At 37.4% G+C, this 19,832-nt stretch overlaps 2 protein-coding genes across 8 annotated transcripts; one reads left to right on the plus strand and one right to left on the minus strand.

Moving 5' to 3' along the window:
* Positions 1 to 10,981: 10,981 nt before the first annotated feature.
* raptor (regulatory associated protein of MTOR complex 1) lies at positions 10,982 to 17,735 on the plus strand. Of its 5 annotated transcripts, none has more exons than XM_090155202.1 (26): positions 10,982 to 11,394; positions 11,452 to 11,554; positions 11,623 to 11,864; positions 12,483 to 12,629; positions 12,690 to 12,862; positions 12,922 to 12,981; positions 13,053 to 13,298; positions 13,364 to 13,541; positions 13,607 to 13,690; positions 13,762 to 13,872; positions 13,940 to 14,014; positions 14,102 to 14,167; positions 14,226 to 14,417; positions 14,478 to 14,621; positions 14,680 to 14,824; positions 14,888 to 14,971; positions 15,035 to 15,282; positions 15,342 to 15,451; positions 15,515 to 15,686; positions 15,742 to 15,952; positions 16,024 to 16,138; positions 16,191 to 16,315; positions 16,377 to 16,728; positions 16,797 to 17,018; positions 17,095 to 17,227; positions 17,296 to 17,735. In XM_090155202.1, exons 1-26 carry the CDS (start codon positions 11,233 to 11,235, stop codon positions 17,359 to 17,361), a joined length of 3,966 nt encoding a protein of 1,321 aa, XP_090011328.1. In that variant the 5' UTR covers positions 10,982 to 11,232; the 3' UTR covers positions 17,362 to 17,735. The 5 variants fall into 5 exon arrangements, with proteins under 5 accessions (XP_090011328.1, XP_090011324.1, XP_090011325.1 ...); XM_090155198.1 differs by having other exon boundaries at positions 10,983 to 11,394; positions 12,678 to 12,862; positions 12,919 to 12,981; positions 16,021 to 16,138; XM_090155199.1 differs by having other exon boundaries at positions 10,984 to 11,394; positions 12,919 to 12,981; positions 16,021 to 16,138.
* A 124-nt stretch (positions 17,736 to 17,859) lies between these two features.
* Mrm2 (Mitochondrial rRNA methyltransferase 2) lies at positions 17,860 to 19,428 on the minus strand. 3 transcript variants are annotated; one of them, XM_090155914.1, is made up of 3 exons: positions 18,800 to 19,428; positions 18,545 to 18,736; positions 17,860 to 18,211 (listed from the first exon to the last, which is right to left on the minus strand). In XM_090155914.1, exons 1-3 carry the CDS (start codon positions 19,146 to 19,148, stop codon positions 18,189 to 18,191), a joined length of 564 nt encoding a protein of 187 aa, XP_090012040.1. In that variant the 5' UTR covers positions 19,149 to 19,428; the 3' UTR covers positions 17,860 to 18,188. The 3 variants fall into 3 exon arrangements, with proteins under 3 accessions (XP_090012040.1, XP_090012038.1, XP_090012037.1); XM_090155912.1 differs by having other exon boundaries at positions 17,861 to 18,475; XM_090155911.1 differs by having other exon boundaries at positions 17,868 to 18,736.
* Positions 19,429 to 19,832: the final 404 nt, after the last annotated feature.

Consider the following 19,832-nt stretch of genomic DNA (forward strand, 5'->3'; position numbering starts at 1 on the left):
AACACCTGTAGCATATTGGAAGGTCAAAGACTGGTTGCAACGGCGGTTATGGACGGATGGCTCTACAGACTGAAATGCAAGGAGAGTGTCCATGCCGTTACAACGGATAGCCAGCACGAGGGCTGTCTTCACCTATGGCATAGACGTTTTGGCCATAGAGATTCAAAAACAGTCAAGAAGCTATATGACCACGGACTGGCAATTGGGATTAAAATAAAGAATTGCAAATCCAAGGTTCTCTGCGAATGTTGCGTGAAAGGCAAAATGGCCTCGAAACCGTTTCCGAAAGAAAGCGACACTTCAAGTCGTCAACCACTAGATTTAATTCACACCGATATCTGTGGTCCCATGAGAACAGCACGTTCAGTGGAAACAAGTACCTGCTTACCTACATCGATGATTACTCGAGATTTACGCACACGTATCTTATAAAGAACAAAACTGAAGTCCTGGGAAAACTGAAGGAGTACATTGCCCTGGTATCCAATAATTTCCGGAGAAAACCGATCAAGATTCGTTCCGACAATGGAGGCGAGTACATAGGGAATGAAATACAAGACTACCTGAAGAGGGAAGGAATTGAACAACAGATGACCGTTCCTTACACCCCACAACAAAACGGAGTTGCAGAGCGTAAAAATCGATCACTAACAGAAATGGCGAAGTGCATGCTTCTAGATGCTAACCTAAAGGACGTCTACTGGGGAGAAGCCATAAACACCGCATCTTACCTGCAGAACCGATTACCGAGTAGTCCATTGGAGAAAACGCCGTACGAACTATGGTATGGGTCGAAACCTCGAATTCAGCAAATTCGTGTCTTTGGCTGTAAGGCGTTTGCTCAAGTACCCAAGGAAAGACGCTCCAAGTGGGACGATAAAGCGACAGAAGGCATCTTTGTGGGATATGGATCATCTACCAAGGGCTATCGTATACTAAATCCTACAACCTCAAGGATCAGTTTGAGCCAAACTGTGCGATTCGATGAAGGTGATTCCGTCTCCAAGATCTCTCATGAGCCAGAAGGGGATATCACAGAGAAACCCATGACAGACTGCGTCATTATCCCCGACGTAATCAACGAACAAGAATCCTCAGCCACTTCAGAGTCCGATGAAACTGACTTAAGAAGTGAAGATGACGATGATAATAAACCTACGCCAAAACGGTCGACTAAAGGTATCCCACCAAAACGTCTTACTTACAAGGCAACCACTGAGCACGAACGACCACCTGCCAGTTGGGACGAGGTGAACGGCATGTCGAAGCGTGAGAAGACCAAATGGGTTGAAGCTGCTGAGGATGAGATGAGATCACTCGAAGAATGTAAGACCTGGGAACTTGTCTAGATTAGATGTTTAACTAATTTGATACATTCTACATATTTAAACTAATTATTAATTTGATACATTCTACATATTTCAACTAATTTGATACATTCTACATCTTTCAACTAATTTTATACAATCTACATCTTTCAACTAATTTTATAAATTCTACATCTTTCAACTAATTTTATACATTCTACGATAAAATTCGCGAAAAGTAGATAAGTCCATAATTAAAAGGGATAATATAGCTAAATCCTAATCAAATTTGAAGAAATTAAAAAAACTTACTAATAACTCGTACCAATAGGTCTTCGAGCAAACGCGAAACTCGGATCAAATAGATCTTCGAGTAATAAAAAAAATATAAAATAAATAAATAAACTAGCCAGAAATTCCAACGGTAGACCGGTTTCGTTCTAGAGATACAGTGTCCATGGTTCTATTTGGAACTCATCAGTACCGTGCGGGAAATCTGGCTCGCGACTGTCAAATCCATTGAGTTGGGAATAAATAGAGGTACAACTAAATCTGGCTGGCGCGGGACCAATTTATTTCAATAAGGAAACTTTATCAACTTTATCGTTCTACCGTGGCGGGATCTGTCTCTGATGGTGGCCACTATATGGCAATTGAATTTTTTAGCGAATCTGACGCGAAATTGATATGTATGATTTCTTGTAACAAACAAACCTTTGAAAATGTTTAAAAATAATTTTAATCTGTCAACACGATCCTTTTTAACACAAGTTACGGTGAGTTAGCTAATAATTATTTATTTTTAGCCATATATCTTTACAAAATATAGATGGCACTACCACCTAATTATAAAGATGAATTTCGTACAGTCTACTCAGAACAGGTCCCACGTAACCATGGCAACCGAAATCGTTATTGTATTTCTAGCAGTATTATTCCCAATTCAATGGTCAAATCTAAAAGATAAACTAAGCCTAAACATTAACAAGTTGGCAAGCCAAAATATACGGGTGGGGTGCATTTGGCCGACTCCGCATTTGGCCGACTCCTCATTTGACCGACTTTTCATTTGGCCGACTGCTCATATGTCCGAATGCCCATTTGGCCGACAGCTCATTTGGTCGACTTTTCGGTCGGCCAAATGAGCAGACCATATGGCCGACTACTCATTAGGCCGACTACTCATTTGGCCGACTACTCTTTTAGCTGAAATTCTGGTCGGCCAAATGAGCAGCCCGTTTGACCGACTGCTCATTTGTCCGACTACTCATTTGACCGACTGCTCGTTTGGCCGACTGCTCGTTTGGCCGACTGCTCGTTTGGCCGACTACTCATTTGACCGACTGCTCATTTGGCCGACTACTCATTTGACCGACTGCTCATTTGGCCGACTGCTCATTTGAACGACTGCTCATTTGAACGACTGCTCATTTGAACGACTGCTCATTTGACCGACTGCTCATTTCACTGACTCTTATACTATAGCCTGTCCTTATCTATGTCTTTAGTGTTAGGTTGACTTATAGAACGGGCAATGTATTCTAAGTATTGGCGCCTGACGGCGCCGCGCACTCGCTTCGCTCGAGCGCTGGGGGGCCGGACCGGCGCCCCCCCCAGCCCCGTTCTTTATAACCAAGCTGGGCCTTCTAAAACGCGACCTAGAGGACAGTACCTAGCCAAACGCACCTAGTATCGTCTAAATGACATACGAGCAGTCGGCGAAATGAGTAGTCGGCCAAACGAGTAGTCGGCCAAACGAGTAGTCGGCCAAACGACTGCTCATTTGACCGACTGCTCATTTCACTGACTCTTATACTATAGCCTGTCCTTATCTATGTCTTTAGTGTTAGGTTGACTTATAGAACGGGCAATGTATTCTAAGTATTGGCGCCTGACGGCGCCGCGCACTCGCTTCGCTCGAGCAATGGGGGGCCGGACCGGCGCCCCCCCCAGCCCCGTTCTTTATAACCAAGCTGGGCCTTCTAAAACGCGACCTAGAGGACAGTACCTAGCCAAACGCACCTAGTATCGTCTAAATGACATACGAGCAGTCGGCGAAATGAGTAGTCGGCCAAACGAGTAGTCGGCCAAATGGACAGTCGGCGTAACGTGTATTTTGTGGTCGGCCAAATGAGAAGTCGGCCAAACGAAACTCTCCCAAATATACCTCTCCTCGGAAGTATGGTCCCTAGTGGTATTAATTTCTCGACACGATCCCCAAAGATATCTCCGCAATTCAGAGTTATTTACGAAAAACGTATTCTCGGTTCAAACCCTGCCCGGTATAAAATTTTTAATTTAAATAATTGAGACGAAACAATCGAGTTTAATTTATTCAGAATATTATAAATTAAGTAGTTACAACAGCGAGTTATATTCACTAAAACAATGCACAATTGAATTTAACCCTTTTTACAGTACATGTTTATCAGTTGAATAAAATACTAAGCAAATTTTAATGAAAGAAACATCTACAGATGGTATTTGTATTTTTCTCGCTCATTTTATTTCAACTTCCAGTTGACGTTGTGACACATACCGCATGAAAAAGACCAATGCCGTCCAATTTCCAATATCATATAATGACTCGCACACCCAAGAAATCATTGACTGCGTTAGAAATCGTAGATATCCAAATATCCACACCAAATATATTTACAAGAAGCAAAAACCTTACCATCAACAAAGCACAAAGAGCCACTTGACTAACCGCCAGCTCTTAAAGCAATTAACGTTAAATTATCTCCTTTGAATTAACACAACTATATATAGGTCGTTAAGAAAGTGGACCACCCACAGGGTCTACCCTTTAACCCTCTAATCTCGGCTGACTGCGCTAAAACAAGATTTAACCTTTAAAAAATACCAGATTAGGCCTTCATAAATTCATTAATAAAAAAAGACTTTATTACCTATTATGCTTACGATGCCTGTCTTAATTTCAGTGAATCTAAGCAGCTATCGGTGGTTCTGTGGTAGAGCGCTCGACTGCCAAGCCGAATGGTCTGGGTTCGAAACCTGGGTGGCGCATTTGTTTTTAATCAATAGAGAAACGCTAAATTAGAATTTCTTCGATGCAATAATTTCAATTTCAATTCTATTTCAATTAAACCAAAATTTCCTACTCTATTAAATACGCTTCCGATAAAGCTGAAGGTCTAATTTTCAATAAGGCGTAATAAGTGTCGGTGGTTCTGTGGTAGAACGTCCGCCTGTCAATCAGGAGGTCTCGGGTTCAAATCCCGCCCGATGCGATCGCAAATTGATACTAAGACGAATACCGTGTACAACTGGTGGGAACCCTGCCATTGGACGTTGAGAGGTAGCATTACACTCAGCACTCGGTCCGTCCCAAAGTCATTAAGAAGAAGTTGGAGAGAAAACGCCCATATAAACACAACAGACTCAACATGCACAACCATCAGAACACAAACACAACAAATTCAACACTCACAACCTACGCATAAACATTACAAAAACGTAATACACCAAACCGTCACGACGGTGAGCGAAAAAACACCGTCCAAACCAAACCGCAAATGCATCCGTTAACGCTCACCGTCACACGGTGGTTTTGCCAACCCTTTGAGAAACTGCGTACGCAGTGATTACACTTTGCACCGAAAATGCGAACGCGTTCGCAGTCCTGACAGACAGACAGACCCACCCACAGACCCACCCACAGACCTACCCACAGACCCACCCACAGACCCACCCACAGACCCACAGACAGACCCACAGACAGACACGGTCGTTGTATAACCCCTCCTAGGGGACTTTGTCCCCTCGGAGAGGTAAAAATACGCGAAAAAGTAGATAAGTCCATAATTAAAAGGGATAATATAGCTAAATCCTAAACAAATTTGAAGAAATAACAAGTTGGCAAGCCAAAATATACCTCTCCTCGGAAGAATTGTCCCTAGTGGTATTAATTTATCGAGATAACCCTTAAAGATATATCTCCGCAATTTAGAGTTATTTGTTAAAAATATTAACCCATTTCTATCCCGCCCGGTATCAAATTTTAATTATAATTAAAATAATTGAGACGAAACGACCAATTTTAATTTATTCAGAATATCATAAGTTAAGTAGTTACAACAGTAAGTTAGACGTACTATAACAATGCACAATTGAATTAAACCCTTTTACAGAACAAGTTTATCAGTTAAATATAATACGAAGCAAATTTTAATGAAAGAAATATCTACAGAGGCTTTTTGGAATTACTCTCTTACGAAATACTTGCCGCATCTTTAACGCTCATTTTATTTCAACACTCGCCCTTGATGAAGATACCGTAGATATCTGGTAGTGGACGACTCGTTCACTTCCTGTTGACGTTGTGACGCATACCACATGAAAAAGACCAATGCCGTCCAATTTCCAATATCATATAATGACTCGCACACCCAAGAAATCATTGACTGCGTTAGAAATCGTAGATATCCAAATATCCACACCAAATGTATTTACAAGAAGCAAAAACCTTACCATCAACAAAGCACAGAGAGCCACTTGACGAACCGCCAGCTCTTAAAGCAATTAACGTTAAATTATCTCCTTTGAATTAACAGAACTATATATAGGTCGTTAAAAAAGTGGACCGCCCACAGGGTCTACCCTTTAACCCTCTAATCTCGGCTGACTGCGCGATCGCAAATTGATACTAAGACGAATACCGTGTACAACTGGTGGAAACCCTGCCATTGAACGTTGAGAGGTAGCATTACACTCAGCACTCGGTCCGTCCCAAAGTCATTAAGAAGAAGTTGGAGATAAAACGCCCATATAAACACAACAGACTCAACATGCACATCCATCAGAACACAAACACAACAAATTCAACACTCACAACCTACGCATAAACATTACAAAAACGTAATACACCAAACCGTCACGACGGTGAGCGAAAAAACACCATCCAAACCAAACCGCAAATGCATCCGTTAACGCTCACCGTCGCACGGTGGTTTTGCCAACCCTTTGAGAAACTGCGTACGCAGTGATTACACTTTGCACCGAAAATGCGAACGCGTTCGCAGTCCTGACAGACAGACACACCCACAGACCCACCCACAAACCCACCCACAGACCCACCCACAGACCCACCCACCCACAGACCCACCCACAGACAGACACGGTCGTTGTATAACCCCTCCTAGGGGACTTTGTCCCCTCGGAGAGGTAAAAAAATAAATTCTAATAACTCGTACCAATAGGTCTTCGAGCAAACGCGAAACTCGGATCAAATAGATCTTCGAGTAATAAACTAAATTACATTCTACATCCTTCAACTAATTTTATACATTCTACATCTTTCAACTAATTTTATACATTCTACATCTTTCAACTAATTTTATACATTCTACATCTTTCAACTAATTTTATACATTCTACATTTGATTGACTCCAAGAATGTATTTGGATATCTAAGAATATAGGTAGATACCAGATAATTTAAATTATTTAAGCATTTCAAGGGATCCGTAGCCTACGTTGCTTCATTGGAAATTATCAGTCTATAATGATGTTTTGTATCCCTCCACCCATAGAAATCTTATAGCATAGAATGATTCCGTATAAATACAAAATGGGCCAATTACATTTTCGGAGATTTCGTCATTATCAGCCTATCACGATTCAAAGAGTGACTACGGCAACGACTCGTTGCCATCTAGTTTGAGTTACTGAAAATAATAATTCGATTTTAGATTACGTCACCTTAAGAACCCGCATTTGATTGGCCCACGTCAATCGAGTCACGGCCCCCTGCACGTGCTCACGTGATCGAGTTTAATGTAGTTTTTAAACATGGTAGACTGTTTCTTTACTCGTAAAGATTTTTCTCTTATGTGCAAACGTTTTGGATAACTATAGCGTTGTTTGTTGTTATGGCTCCTCGATGTTTCATTTCCACGGTAATGTGTCGTTTGGGATTCCTTAAGCCTCGGGGCAATTTGAAATGTTAACCAACGGCGGGCTTTCAAATTGATGATTTGGTAAAAGTTACTTCAGGAAGTTCAGTGAGCCTAGTGGAACAACAACTCAGGACTATAATTACTGCAATATCCGTTTTTTAAAAAAACACTTTATTTAACATTGTAAATTGTACTATCTCTTATGTTGTTTAACAGTGAAATGTTGAATTTAAGCAGAGTGCGAGACATTTATCTTGGCTAAGCTTCTCAGAGAAAAAGCATATTATTAAATAGAAGGTAAAGTTTTGAAAAATAAGACAATTATCAGTATGATTGTTGCTGTTTAATTCAATGACTGTCGTCAATTCGTCATAAGTGTCATTCTTTAGTGTAATGTATTTTTAGTGGGATATAATTACTCTTTCATAAGGGTTTTGTTTATCTAAGTTTCTACAAACATAATAATAAATATAATATTACTTACTCTAAATGTGAAATAACCTTTAAATACAAAGGTTAATACTAAGGACCTTCAGTCACTGCTTCTCCCAAAACTGCCATTGGCATTGCCTGATATTTCTAAATTTAGGCCTATGTCAAACCTAGGCTTAAATATTTTCAAACCGAACCTAAACGAAATCTTATTTATCTTCCTCACAATGGCATTTAAATATTCCTTATAATAAGTAAATTTGAAAACAAAACTAAAAGTTCAAAAAATCTTAACACTTATTAAATAAAAATCCAAAAACGTTGAAGTGGTTCATGTGAAAAACTCCAGCAAAAACCTATGGGAATTCTGCGAGCTTGGATCGGATGGATCCTGTAAAAGTCGTCTGAGCTTCTACTATTTTTAACCGCCATGTTGCCGTAGTCAATGAATGGCCGCTGATTGGCTGAAGCTTAAGCGAAGACTAAATAATCATTAGTTGTTGCTACAAAATGACTTGGCGTCAGGTTCTCCCGTAGACTGGAGCATTCTAGGTAGGAGTATAAGATTTCTATGCCTCCACCAGCATTAGCGTTCACTACGTATTATCACCACACCCAACCTTTCTGCAAATTAGGTTGCGCTTCCCTTTAAAATGACACTACCTAAAATAAACCTGGGGTCAAACTTCAACTCTCTCGGAAGACATACGTGCCCCCCAGCACGGGCCTTGGAAGGCTAACCACGGACTGGAAATTTTGGCTAACGCCCCATCCCCACACCGACCTCGTTACGGATTTGTAAACTACGCGTAGCAAATAAAAGAGAAAATAGACGAAGAAGCAAAGATTTAGTGGCGCGATCGAGCGGGAGCGATTCGGATTCCAATCCTCCATGATTAACCGGAAAAGATTCCTTCTGCACTAGAGTTTGATTCACCAGGTGATTCCACAATTCTGGTAAAATTCCAGATTCCTGAGATTTATTTATTTATTTATTTATTGATGCCTTATGTATACATTATCATTCACTTAAAAAAATATTTTACATCTGTCCCCATCCACATAAGCAGATTGCTCGTGCGTGGAGGGGATGATTCAATGATTTGAATTTGATACCCTGTAAGATTCCATGACTCGGGTATCATTCCAGATCGAGGGGCTGATCACTCCGCGTAATCGGTGTACAGAGCCGTACCTTTGACTGTACTAATGGGATAACGTGTAGTCTTAGAAGTCCCACCCTTTGGTAGTGCTAATCTAAGCGTAATCCGGTGTACAGACTTTCTAAGAGTGGTTAGCCCCTCGTTCCAGATCCGAAGATGATTCTTTGATTCCGGAAAAATTTAACATTTCCGGCCAGATTCCGGTGATTCGGAATAGGGGAATGGGGACCTGGGGGGTGATTCTGTAATAATTCGATCTTGATACCCTATACCATGTCGAAATCGATATCGACAATTTGCATTGATTTATGCGTATTCGAAATCTTTACCGAATACCATTCGTCGAGATCTCGAAGTTCGAAATCTAGTTTTCGATCGAAAATTGGATTTCGAATATCTACAGAATAGGCCCCCTGTACATGATTCCTTGGAGTGGTGGACCCCTCAAAACCAACCAATAGGCGCTAATATAAAACATGAAGTAAATCGCCAAGAAGTAATATTTCCGAGAACCAGGACTTGCAACTTTGCAAGTTACTGTTTATATAGTGCTTGTTGAAATAGAGGAAACTTTTCACCTGTAAATAGAACGTCGTGTTTTTGCTACACATTATTATTTCAAAAAAAGCTACCTGGTTAAAAAGAAACACTTGTTGCGTATCAGGCTTGGAAATAAGCGGTGGTCACTGGGTCAAAGACCAGTTTATTAATTGCTCGGACCAATTTTTTTATTCAAAAGCTAGAGGTTCACTGGTCCAGTGTCCAGTTTATTAATTCCAAATTATCTACCGTATTATTAACCAACGGGTCTACGTGACCATTTAAATAATTCAAGAGTTGGGAGTCACTGGCCAAATATACCAGTTTAGAAATAAACCTTATTTCCAAGCCTGGTTGCGTACAAGCACTATATAAACGGTAACATGCAGGTCCTGTCTCTCGAATATATTACTTCTGGGAAATTTCCTTGAAGAAGTTTTATTGAAGCGTCTATTGTTCTAAAACCCATAATTTACTCAAAACTAGGTAAAATATTAATTCCCTTGCCCTCTTAAAACTTTACATCTGTAATTAATTCCATTTTTAGATAAATTAATATTTAGAAATATATATTTACTAGCTGTCTCTAATAATTAGTAACTTCTTATGTAATGCGAGCTAAATTCGTTGAACTCTGGTGTTAGGGGAAATGAAAAAGACCCAGATGAATCATTTTGGTGGTTTCTTTTCGCCTGTTCTCGGACTAAAGGTGTATAGCTCTTTACACCCTAAAATGATTTAATCGCTTGTTCCGGGGATGAGAATTACTCTGCCCCATAATCTGCTACGCATTGTAACCCGGCCACCTGAATTAATGGCTTTAAAAGTCGCTTGTTGACTTAGCCTAAAGTGGTACCCATAGATATAGGAAACGTATATAAAGGTCTATATAAAATATTTCCAAGGGAGTGAATACGGAGGTGACAGCTAGCAGAAACGCGTAATTTCTTCAGGCTATCCTTATAAGGCGCTATCTATCGGTAAGAAAGCTCGTGCTATCGTCGTGAGAGCCATTGTCACCTGCTTAAAATTTATCCTAAAAGTCACCAACAGATGGTGTCTAAAGACTACGGTCTGCGGAAAGGTCAAGCACTTAGTACTAAAATGCTAAGAGAGCTCGCGCTCCTGGTCACGTGCCTTCCTCGGTGTCTGCTAGGTGTCAATTCCGTATTTTATGTTAGGCTTAGACGCCCCGAAATTTATCTAGACCTTTATATACATTTCTTATATCTATTGTGGTGCCTTGGGTATTAGCCTAACTTATTATTATTATCTATTTATTGTAACTTTTGAACGTAAGCCAATGTTCTTAAAATTGTATTAGGTTAGTTTAGGTTGTGTTGGATTAAGTTGGAATGGGTTGGGTTAGGTTAGGTTAGTTAAGACCATATCCGCCAATGGCACTAATCAAATTTTTTTATAATTCATATATTTTATTTAAAAAATAATGCAATTTTCACTTACTCCTGTAAACGCCGTGACAGACGATATTTTACAAAATTAACAACAAGCGTGAAAAGCGTTCAACTAGATTTTAGCAACAGTCTCAACGCAAATAATTTTTCGGATATTTCGTTGAGCGTTACTGAACGCAGCGCAGCCATAATTTATGATCCTTATGTATGGGTCTGATCCCTATGAAGAGTGGTCCAAAAATTGGTAAACAATAACAAAATAATGCAAATGGCAAATAGCAAATGTGGTTTTTAAAATATCTGTTAAAAGGAAAAAGGTTATTGTTTTTATTTTATAGAAGTTACAAATCAATTATTTTGTCAATATTGTGAAATAACATTTTGAAGTAGCAACATCTGGAAATTTAACTGCATTTAAATTAAACTAGGTTTAACAAGCAGAGCTGCAGAGAGCATGTCTTCATTAGGGCTAGGCTTAGGCTTTTTTGATGTAGATAGTGAAGATGTAAGTGATTTACCAGATTGGAAATTACCTCTATGTTTTAATCAAAATCGACACAAGGAACCAATTGAGGGGAGTAAATCAGTCACACATACATGGAGAATGAAAGAACGAGTAAAAAAATTCATATTACTTGTATATTATTGATTAATAAATGTTTAACATTTTAAGATGAAAACTGTAAGCGTTGCGCTCGTTTTGTGCTTAAATGTTGGAGTGGACCCTCCAGATATAGTCAAAACTCAACCGTGTGCAAGATTAGAATGTTGGACAGGTATATTACAACACGAATGAGAATCTTTTGCTAAAAGCAGTTTGTTAATATTTTCAACTGATTTTCAGACCCATTGTCCATGACAGCTCAAAAAGCATTAGAAACAATAGGAGCAAATTTACAAAAGCAGTATGAGAGGTGGCAACCTAGAGCCAGGTATAAACAATCTTTAGACCCGACTACAGAAGAAGTAAAAAAACTCTGTACATCCTTACGGAGAAATGCTAAGGATGAAAGAGTTTTATTTCACTATAATGGTCATGGTGTTCCAAAACCAACAGCAAATGGCGAAATTTGGGTTTTTAATAGAGTTAGTATTTTAAAAATCAAAAATTGATTCGCTACCTTAGTTCCATAACCAAATAAATTGACTTACGGGAAATTTTTGCAAATGAGTGTGTCAACCTTAATTTATCCCAAGGAAAAAGATGATAGTGTTACAATTTATAGTTTTTTACCAGTTTTAAAAAGTATAGAGCTTCACCCTGAAGTTCCAACCGATATCACTTTTATACTTCTTAAAGGGAGTAGGAACTAAATCAACATGCACTACGACTGGTTTTTAATGTAACTAGCGCCAATCACCCTCAATTTCTTCAAAATCTGGTGGCAGAAATGTGAAATTCGTTGATCCACCATGAGTCTGGGAATTATTTTAACATTGAAAATGTTACTGCGTGTAACAATAGAAACAAAATATATGCTGTTAGCAACCCATTGTGAGCCAAACATTTAACACAACATGGTGACGTGCATTAGCAGGAGCGCTTCACTTAATTGAATTTTTTAATAGGTATAACTGGTGAATCTTTATTGCATATAACTTTTTAAATATTTAAACAATTTTTCAAATTATTTTTTTTAAATACATGGTTTTGGAAATAAGGTAGCAAATTAGTCGTAAATCTAATAAAAATTACACTTTCAGAGCTATACTCAGTATATTCCATTATCGATCTATGATCTCCAACAGTGGATGGGGGCCCCTTCAATTTATGTGTACGATTGTTCATGCGCTGGTTTAATTGTAGAGTCATTTAGGCAATTCGCCATTCAGCATGATAGGGAATATGAAGTAACTAATATAAATAAGTTTAATTATTTCAATTTAAATATTACCTAGAATTTTCTTAAGATTGCCATATCATCATCAAAATCGCAATACCAAGGGCCTCCTGCTCCAAATTATAAAAATTGCGTACAATTAGCAGCCTGTGGACCTCATCAATATTTACCAATGAACCCAGACTTGCCAGCCGATTTATTTACATCTTGTTTAACTACTCCCATTAAAGTTGCCTTAAGATGGTATGAAATTGGAAAATGCTTGCAGTGTGTTAATTTAATTGTTTTTATATTGACAGCAGGTTTGTCATGCAAAATACAAGTAAACTTGTCCCTGGTATAACACTGGAAATAATTGACAAGTAAAGTCTAAAACTATAGGATAAAAATAACAATAAGATATGATTTTATCTTATTTTCATGGTATTCAAAGAATTCCAGGGCAATTAAATGATCGACGCACCATGTTGGGAGAGCTTAATTGGATATTTACAGCTATAACAGACACCATTGCATGGAATGTCTTGCCCAAAGAACTTTTTCAAAAGTTGTTCCGGCAAGATTTGTTAGTTGCCAGCTTGTTTCGTAACTTTTTACTAGCGGAGAGAATCATGCGTTCCTACAATTGTAATCCCTGCTCTAGTCCAAGACTACCTCCAACCTACCATCACCCAATGTGGTAGGAAATAATTTGCTAACTAAATCTATTTTAAAAGAATTAATGTATAAAATTGCTATCACTAGGCAAGCGTGGGATCTAGCGGTAGATATATGCCTATCACAATTGCCAGGGATTTTACAAGAAGGGGCTCCATTTCGTCATAGTCCATTTTTTGCTGAACAATTAACGGCCTTTCAAGTCTGGTTAACATTTGGATCTGAGAATCATAATCCTCCGGAACAACTGCCTATTGTTTTGCAGGTTAAAACCATTTTTTTTTTTAAATTACCTTATTGGAAAATACAATAACACTTAAATATTTTTAGGTTTTATTGAGTCAAGTACACCGCTTACGGGCACTAGAATTGCTTGGGAGATTCTTAGATTTGGGTCCATGGGCTGTTAATTTAGTTAGTCTCTTTCAATGAAAAAAGGTAAAAATTCCAAGATAAATTTGTCTAATATAAATTTCTTTTTAAAGGCATTATCTGTAGGAATATTTCCATATGTTTTGAAACTATTACAAAGTTCAGCTAGGGAACTTCGTCCTTTGTTAGTTTTCATTTGGGCGAAAGTTTTAGCCGTGGATAGTGTGCGTATAAGTAAAAATTAATGTCTTTAAAATTTTCTATTTCATAACTTTGAATTTTTATATAAAGACCTGCCAAACTGACTTGGTTCGAGATGGAGGTCACAAATATTTCCTGAATGTATTGCTGGATCAATATATTCCAGTTAGTAATAAAATATTGTACTTAAAATTAACTGCGCATATTTTAATTAACTTATCTGAGTGGGACTAAATGTAATTTAATATTTAGTCAGAGCATCGCACAATGGCTGCCTTTGTAATGGCCTGTATCGCTCATAATTATCGTCCTGGACAGGTAAATATTGCGTTAAATTGATATCTTGTTAATTTTACCAAACAATTTTGCTTTTAAGGAAGCTGCTATGCAAGGAAACGTAGTATCAAGTTGCCTAGAGCAACTCAATGATACTAATCCTCTTTTAAGGCAATGGCTAACTATATGCCTTGGTGAAACATGGCATAATTACGATGCAGCTAGGTGGTGTGGAGCTAGAGATAGTGCTCATGAAAAGCTATATACCTTATTGTCAGACCCCATACCAGAGGCGAGTAAAATATTTCATGTTACAATGATGAAATAGTTTATACTTTTTTATACGAAATAGGTACGCGCCGCAGCAGTATACGCATTAGGTACTTTTATAAATGCTGCAAAAGAAAGGACAGATCACGCAAACACGATGGATCATTCCATTGGTATGACATTGATCAACACAGTCGCTCAAGATGGGAGCCCTATAGTTCGAATGGTAAAATTTTGTCATTTCAATAAATGGTAATTACTTTAAAACAGTTATTTTTAAATAGGAATTGGTAATAGCTTTACAATGGTTAGTACTTCTATTTGAGAATCAATTTGTAGCTGTGGCCTATCAGTACTTGGAAGAAGAAAAATTACGAGAAAGTATGCAAGCTAGTAACGCAACTACTGGATCCCATTATGCGACTCAAGGTAACAGTCTTTCTGAGACCAAATTTATATTGTACAAATAAACACACAAATTTCTCTTTGCAGATTCGGTATTCTTAAACCCAACTCTTGGCATGAAAAAAGTTGCGTCAAGAGATAAACTTAAGTTAGCTATGTCGTCTAGTCCCAGTAAGTACATTTGATTTATTTTTTTTAAATTTCCATAGGTTTATATAAACTTTTATTTTATAGATACTCAAAGTTCTCTAGAAATTTCTCACATAGCTAATGAAACAATGCCAGCTAATCTAAGTATCGATAGAATGAGAAGGGTCAGTTCTAATGTCTCACTAAGCACTATTAGTTCAACACCACCTATTACAACAGCTTACGCTTCAGTTTACACCCATTTTTGGAGAGCCCTAGTAGCATTAGGTCTTGATCCGTATCCAGCTGTAGCGACAATGGCCAAAACCATCATTAAAGTTGTTAAAAGCAAAGTATGTAACATTTACAGTAAGTTACTTGGAGTTAGGAATAAGAAAATTTATCTTTTTAGATATCAATGCCTTCATCATCTTTCAGTTCTAATTATGAAACTCCTAGATCCCTTAAAATTTCATCTTATTCAGAGCCGTCATCCCCTTCGGGAAAAGCTTCATTTTTAGTGTAAAGTTTCTCAAAATATTTAAATCTACTACAAAATGATATTTGTTATTTATGTATTTATAGTCGAAGTGAATCTCCTCCAGCAAATATGACTGATAATAATAAATTAGCTAATCATTACAATGAGCCATCAACTAACCCAAGCACCCCTAGCCTAACTCCTCATCATGTTGGTTACCAGTACTCGGCTCAATTTAGTAGAACGAGGAAATTATTTGACAAAGGCCCTTCTGTTGTAAGCAGAAAGCCCTGAAACAAATAGTCAAAATTTACATACACTTTTTTTTTAGATTGCCGAAGAAGATACAGAGGGCAATGCGCAGAAAACTGCCTTAGTCGAAACAGAATTTATTGATTGGTGTTGTAAATATTTTAGTCAACCTGTATACAAATTTGCGGATGATGATGATCCCGAAAGCTATAGCCATCAAGAGAAGGAATGGAAGTACATGAGAAATTCTTGGATACGCAAAGGTGTTCATGAGGAACAGAAAAGAATAGGTTATTAATTTTCCTTCGTGGATTTTAATCATTTCATATGCAATCTAACACAACAATCAATAATTTAGAAGATCTTTACCGCCTCGATGATCAAGTTTTCATTAATAAAAATCCAAGTAGGCCAAATTCAGTTAAATTCCATCCATACGAATCAACAATAGTGGTCACGGATAAAGATTCATTCAGGTTAACGATAGAAAGAATTTTTTTTATGTTATAAATGATGATTGCCTTACAGCGTATGGGACTGGGAGCAAGGTGCGCTACATTTGCATAAAAGCAACAGCAATGTTCTTGGAACCAGAATTTCTTCTATGGATTTTATCAATCCCCACGACTCTACGCTATTGCTTTCTGGAACTGGTAATATTAATTTATAAAATCTGTTGAATGATTTAAAATTTTAATTCCATTTCTTCTAAAGATGATGGGGCTGTTAGAATATGGAAAAACTGTTTCGGTGAAAATGCAACTAGTAGGAGTATTGAACTGTTAACCGCCTTTCAGGCTGTGCCTGATATGGTTCCTACTCCTCGAGGTTCGGGACTCGTTCTCCATTGGGAACAGTACTCAACCCAGTTAGCAGCTTCTGGAGAAATACGTACCATTAGGTTATGGGACTTGGAAAAAGAAATGAAAATTCAGGATATTCCAACCGGATGTGAAACTTGCGTCACAACACTGTCGTCAAATTCAATAAATCCCTCATTATTGGTGGCTGGATGTGGGGATGGTTCGATACGGGTATTTGACAGAAGATTGAAACCTCATGAATGGTTAGATTTGAAGTTATGAGTATCCACTATCCACTTATATATGTTTATAAATCTTTGAAATTTTTCAGTCGAATAATGACAATGAGGGAACATGTTACTTGGGTTATAACCGTGTGCTACCAGTGTGATTCGAATTCCGAAGGAAATGGGAAAGGAATGATCTATAGTGGAAGTGTTTCCGGTGATATAAAATTCTGGGATATTAGGCAGTCGTCCTCAACTCAGACAATTCACACCTCTCAAGGAATGACTGCTATGGCTATACATCCTAATATAAACATCTTAGCCTGGTAACTTTACATTCGTATAGTTAAGTAGTTAACCATTATTATATTTCAACTGGCTATAACACTTTAATTCTCTTAGTGGTTCTGTTAACCAATGTATAAGCATTTATAACTCTAAAAATGGACAAGGAGTTAACTTAATTAAATACCATGATGGCTTTATGGGGCAAAGAATAGGACCGATAAGTTGCCTAAGTTTTCATCCATACAGAGTAAGGCACTTGTATACTGATTTTGAATTATTGCTTTGCATCTCCTAAATCACTTTTTCTTTTAACAGGCTAGTTTAGCAGCAGGTAGCACGGATTCTTTCGTTTCAGTTTACAGTGTAGATAGGAGGCATTAATGTTGTTCAAAAAGACTGGTAAAGCTTTAATTTCACGCAAGTGCCATATTAAGAACTATAATGCGCTTTGTTAACTATCAACAACTTTCAGCTTTAATCCGTTATTTAAAACGGAAATTGTAAATAAGAATTTAAAAGTTGGAAAAACAAATTGCCATAGCGTATAATATAAAATTACTGTATTGTAAAGTAAAGCCAGTGCAAAGTTTGTAATGTACAAAACAAATTATATAGCACTAAAAGTAGTGTTGACAAGCCAACCGTTTTGGTTCATTGTTAATATTTTATGTACCCAGTACACAGATTTTTGATTCTTCAAGATTATGTAAAACAAAATTTTACTTTGTACAAATACTGAATTGTACATAAAAAAAATGTGTATAGCTATTATTAAAATTAATTTTCTCTGGTTTGAGTTATTAAATTTAATATGAAGTTAAGACCATTCTATAGCCTATAGAAGGGTCCAATTAAAACCTAAGAAATCTTTTAGGGCAATTGTTTTATCTTTAAATGAATAACTACGGATTCTATTTTACAAAGAATTTCATTTTGGCCTTAATAATGTCTAGAATATAATATATAATCTTTGGGGATAAGTATTTATCTTCCTATACTGCTTGAAACACTAATTTTTCAGAATACTTTCTACAAAAAGAGTGGGGGCAAAATATACCAAATAAAATAATTATTTTCTATCAGTTTTAGAGGGAAAATGTTTTATAACTTAGTGATTATCATTACAGAGTTAATTTTTATATTTTATATCAGGCAATAGTATTTATAATAAATTTTGAGCCATGATATGTAATGCATGCTTCCACATTTTAGTATGAAAATTGCCTCCAGTCTACAAAGGTACAAGTTTAATTTTTAGAGCCAAGATGGGTACTTCTCACGAATGAGAAATATTTTATACTTCTACTAGCAAAGACCAGTGATTACTTAATTTTTATTCCTAAAAACTGTTTACCTAAAATATACAACTCGGAAGAGTCACTTCTACTAGCTTGTGGTTTAATACATTTGACATGTTTAAAATATGTTTGTGTCACTTCTGCCAACTTTTTTGTATCTTTGCCATCCCAAGTCTTGACCAAAATATGACCCCCTACTGCCATAAAGGTTATTCCAACATTGAGAGCATGCAGACAAAGGCTTATAATAAGATCATGATCCAAACCTCGAACCCCAGTTGCATTAGGTGCCATGTCACTCATTAATAGGTCAAGTTTAGAGCCGCATAAGGCATTGGCTATGAGACTTTTTGAATCTTCCTTGGTTAGATCGCAATTTGAGAAAACCTTTGCACCTTCAATAGGATTAATATGCAATATATCAACCGCTACCACAGTGCCAATTGGAGCATCTTGGTCTAAACAGCACAATAGTTAATTTAACCTCTATATAAAATATTAAAAAAGTAAAAAATCCTTACCAGTTCCATTGGCATTACTCCTTTCAACTGCAACTTGTGTCCAAGCTCCAGGTGCTGCCCCGCAGTCAAGAATGACCACTCCAGGTTTTATAAGCTGATATTTATCATTAATCTCAATCAGTTTGAATGCACTTCTTGCTCGATAGTTCTTATATCGACTCATCTTAACATAAGGATCATTTATATGTCTAGTAATCCACTCAGCCGAGCTACCTTTCAAGTTCTTTGATTTTGATTTCAATAAACATGGAGTGCTCGTAAAAGTCCTTATAGTTACCATTTTTGAATATATTCGAAGGCATTTAACGTTTAGCAAAAACATAAAATCAAAGACTATGAAACCTTTCATAGTCTTTGATAAAATAACTATAAAGTATAGCAAAGTCTTGGGAAATTTTCACATAAAAAAATCGTTAGAGAAAATTGTCGAATCTCATAACGCGTTTTTAGTTTCAAATAACGTGAAGAATGAGTGAAAACCCTTTCATTGGATAATCAACATTAATTGCGGTTTCAGTTTCAGCGTGACCTCAGCAGTAAGAATTACCATGCAAATTAATTTAAAATATAATTCTTAGTATTTTGACCATAGATATAGGAAACGTATATAAAGGTCTAGATAAAATATTTCTAAGGGAGTGAATACGGAGGTGACAGTTAGCAGAAACAAACGCGTAATTTCTGCCAAAGAGAATAAACTGCAGGCTACCCTTATAAGGCGCTATCTATCGGTAAGAATTTAGAAAGCTCGTGCTATCGTCACGAGAGCCATAATTGTCTCCTGCTTAAAAATTATACTAAAAGTCACCAACAGATGGTATCTAAAGACTACGGCCTGCGGAAAGGTCAAGCACTTAGTACTAAAATGCTAAGAGAGCTCGCGCTCTGGGTCACGTGCCTTCCTCGGTGTCAAACTTGATTCCGGCCATGCGCATTAGATCCTAGCTCGGCTTAAATTCTCTATTCCGTCAAGGCCAAATTTTATAGCCCAAGGTTCTTACGGCGCCATTGGAATTCTGTCCTTGACGGAAAA

Source organism: Leiobunum rupestre, chromosome 8 (genome assembly GCF_980474605.1).
Source record: "Leiobunum rupestre chromosome 8, qqLeiRupe1.1.hap1, whole genome shotgun sequence".
Lineage (NCBI taxonomy): Eukaryota > Metazoa > Arthropoda > Arachnida > Opiliones > Sclerosomatidae > Leiobunum > Leiobunum rupestre.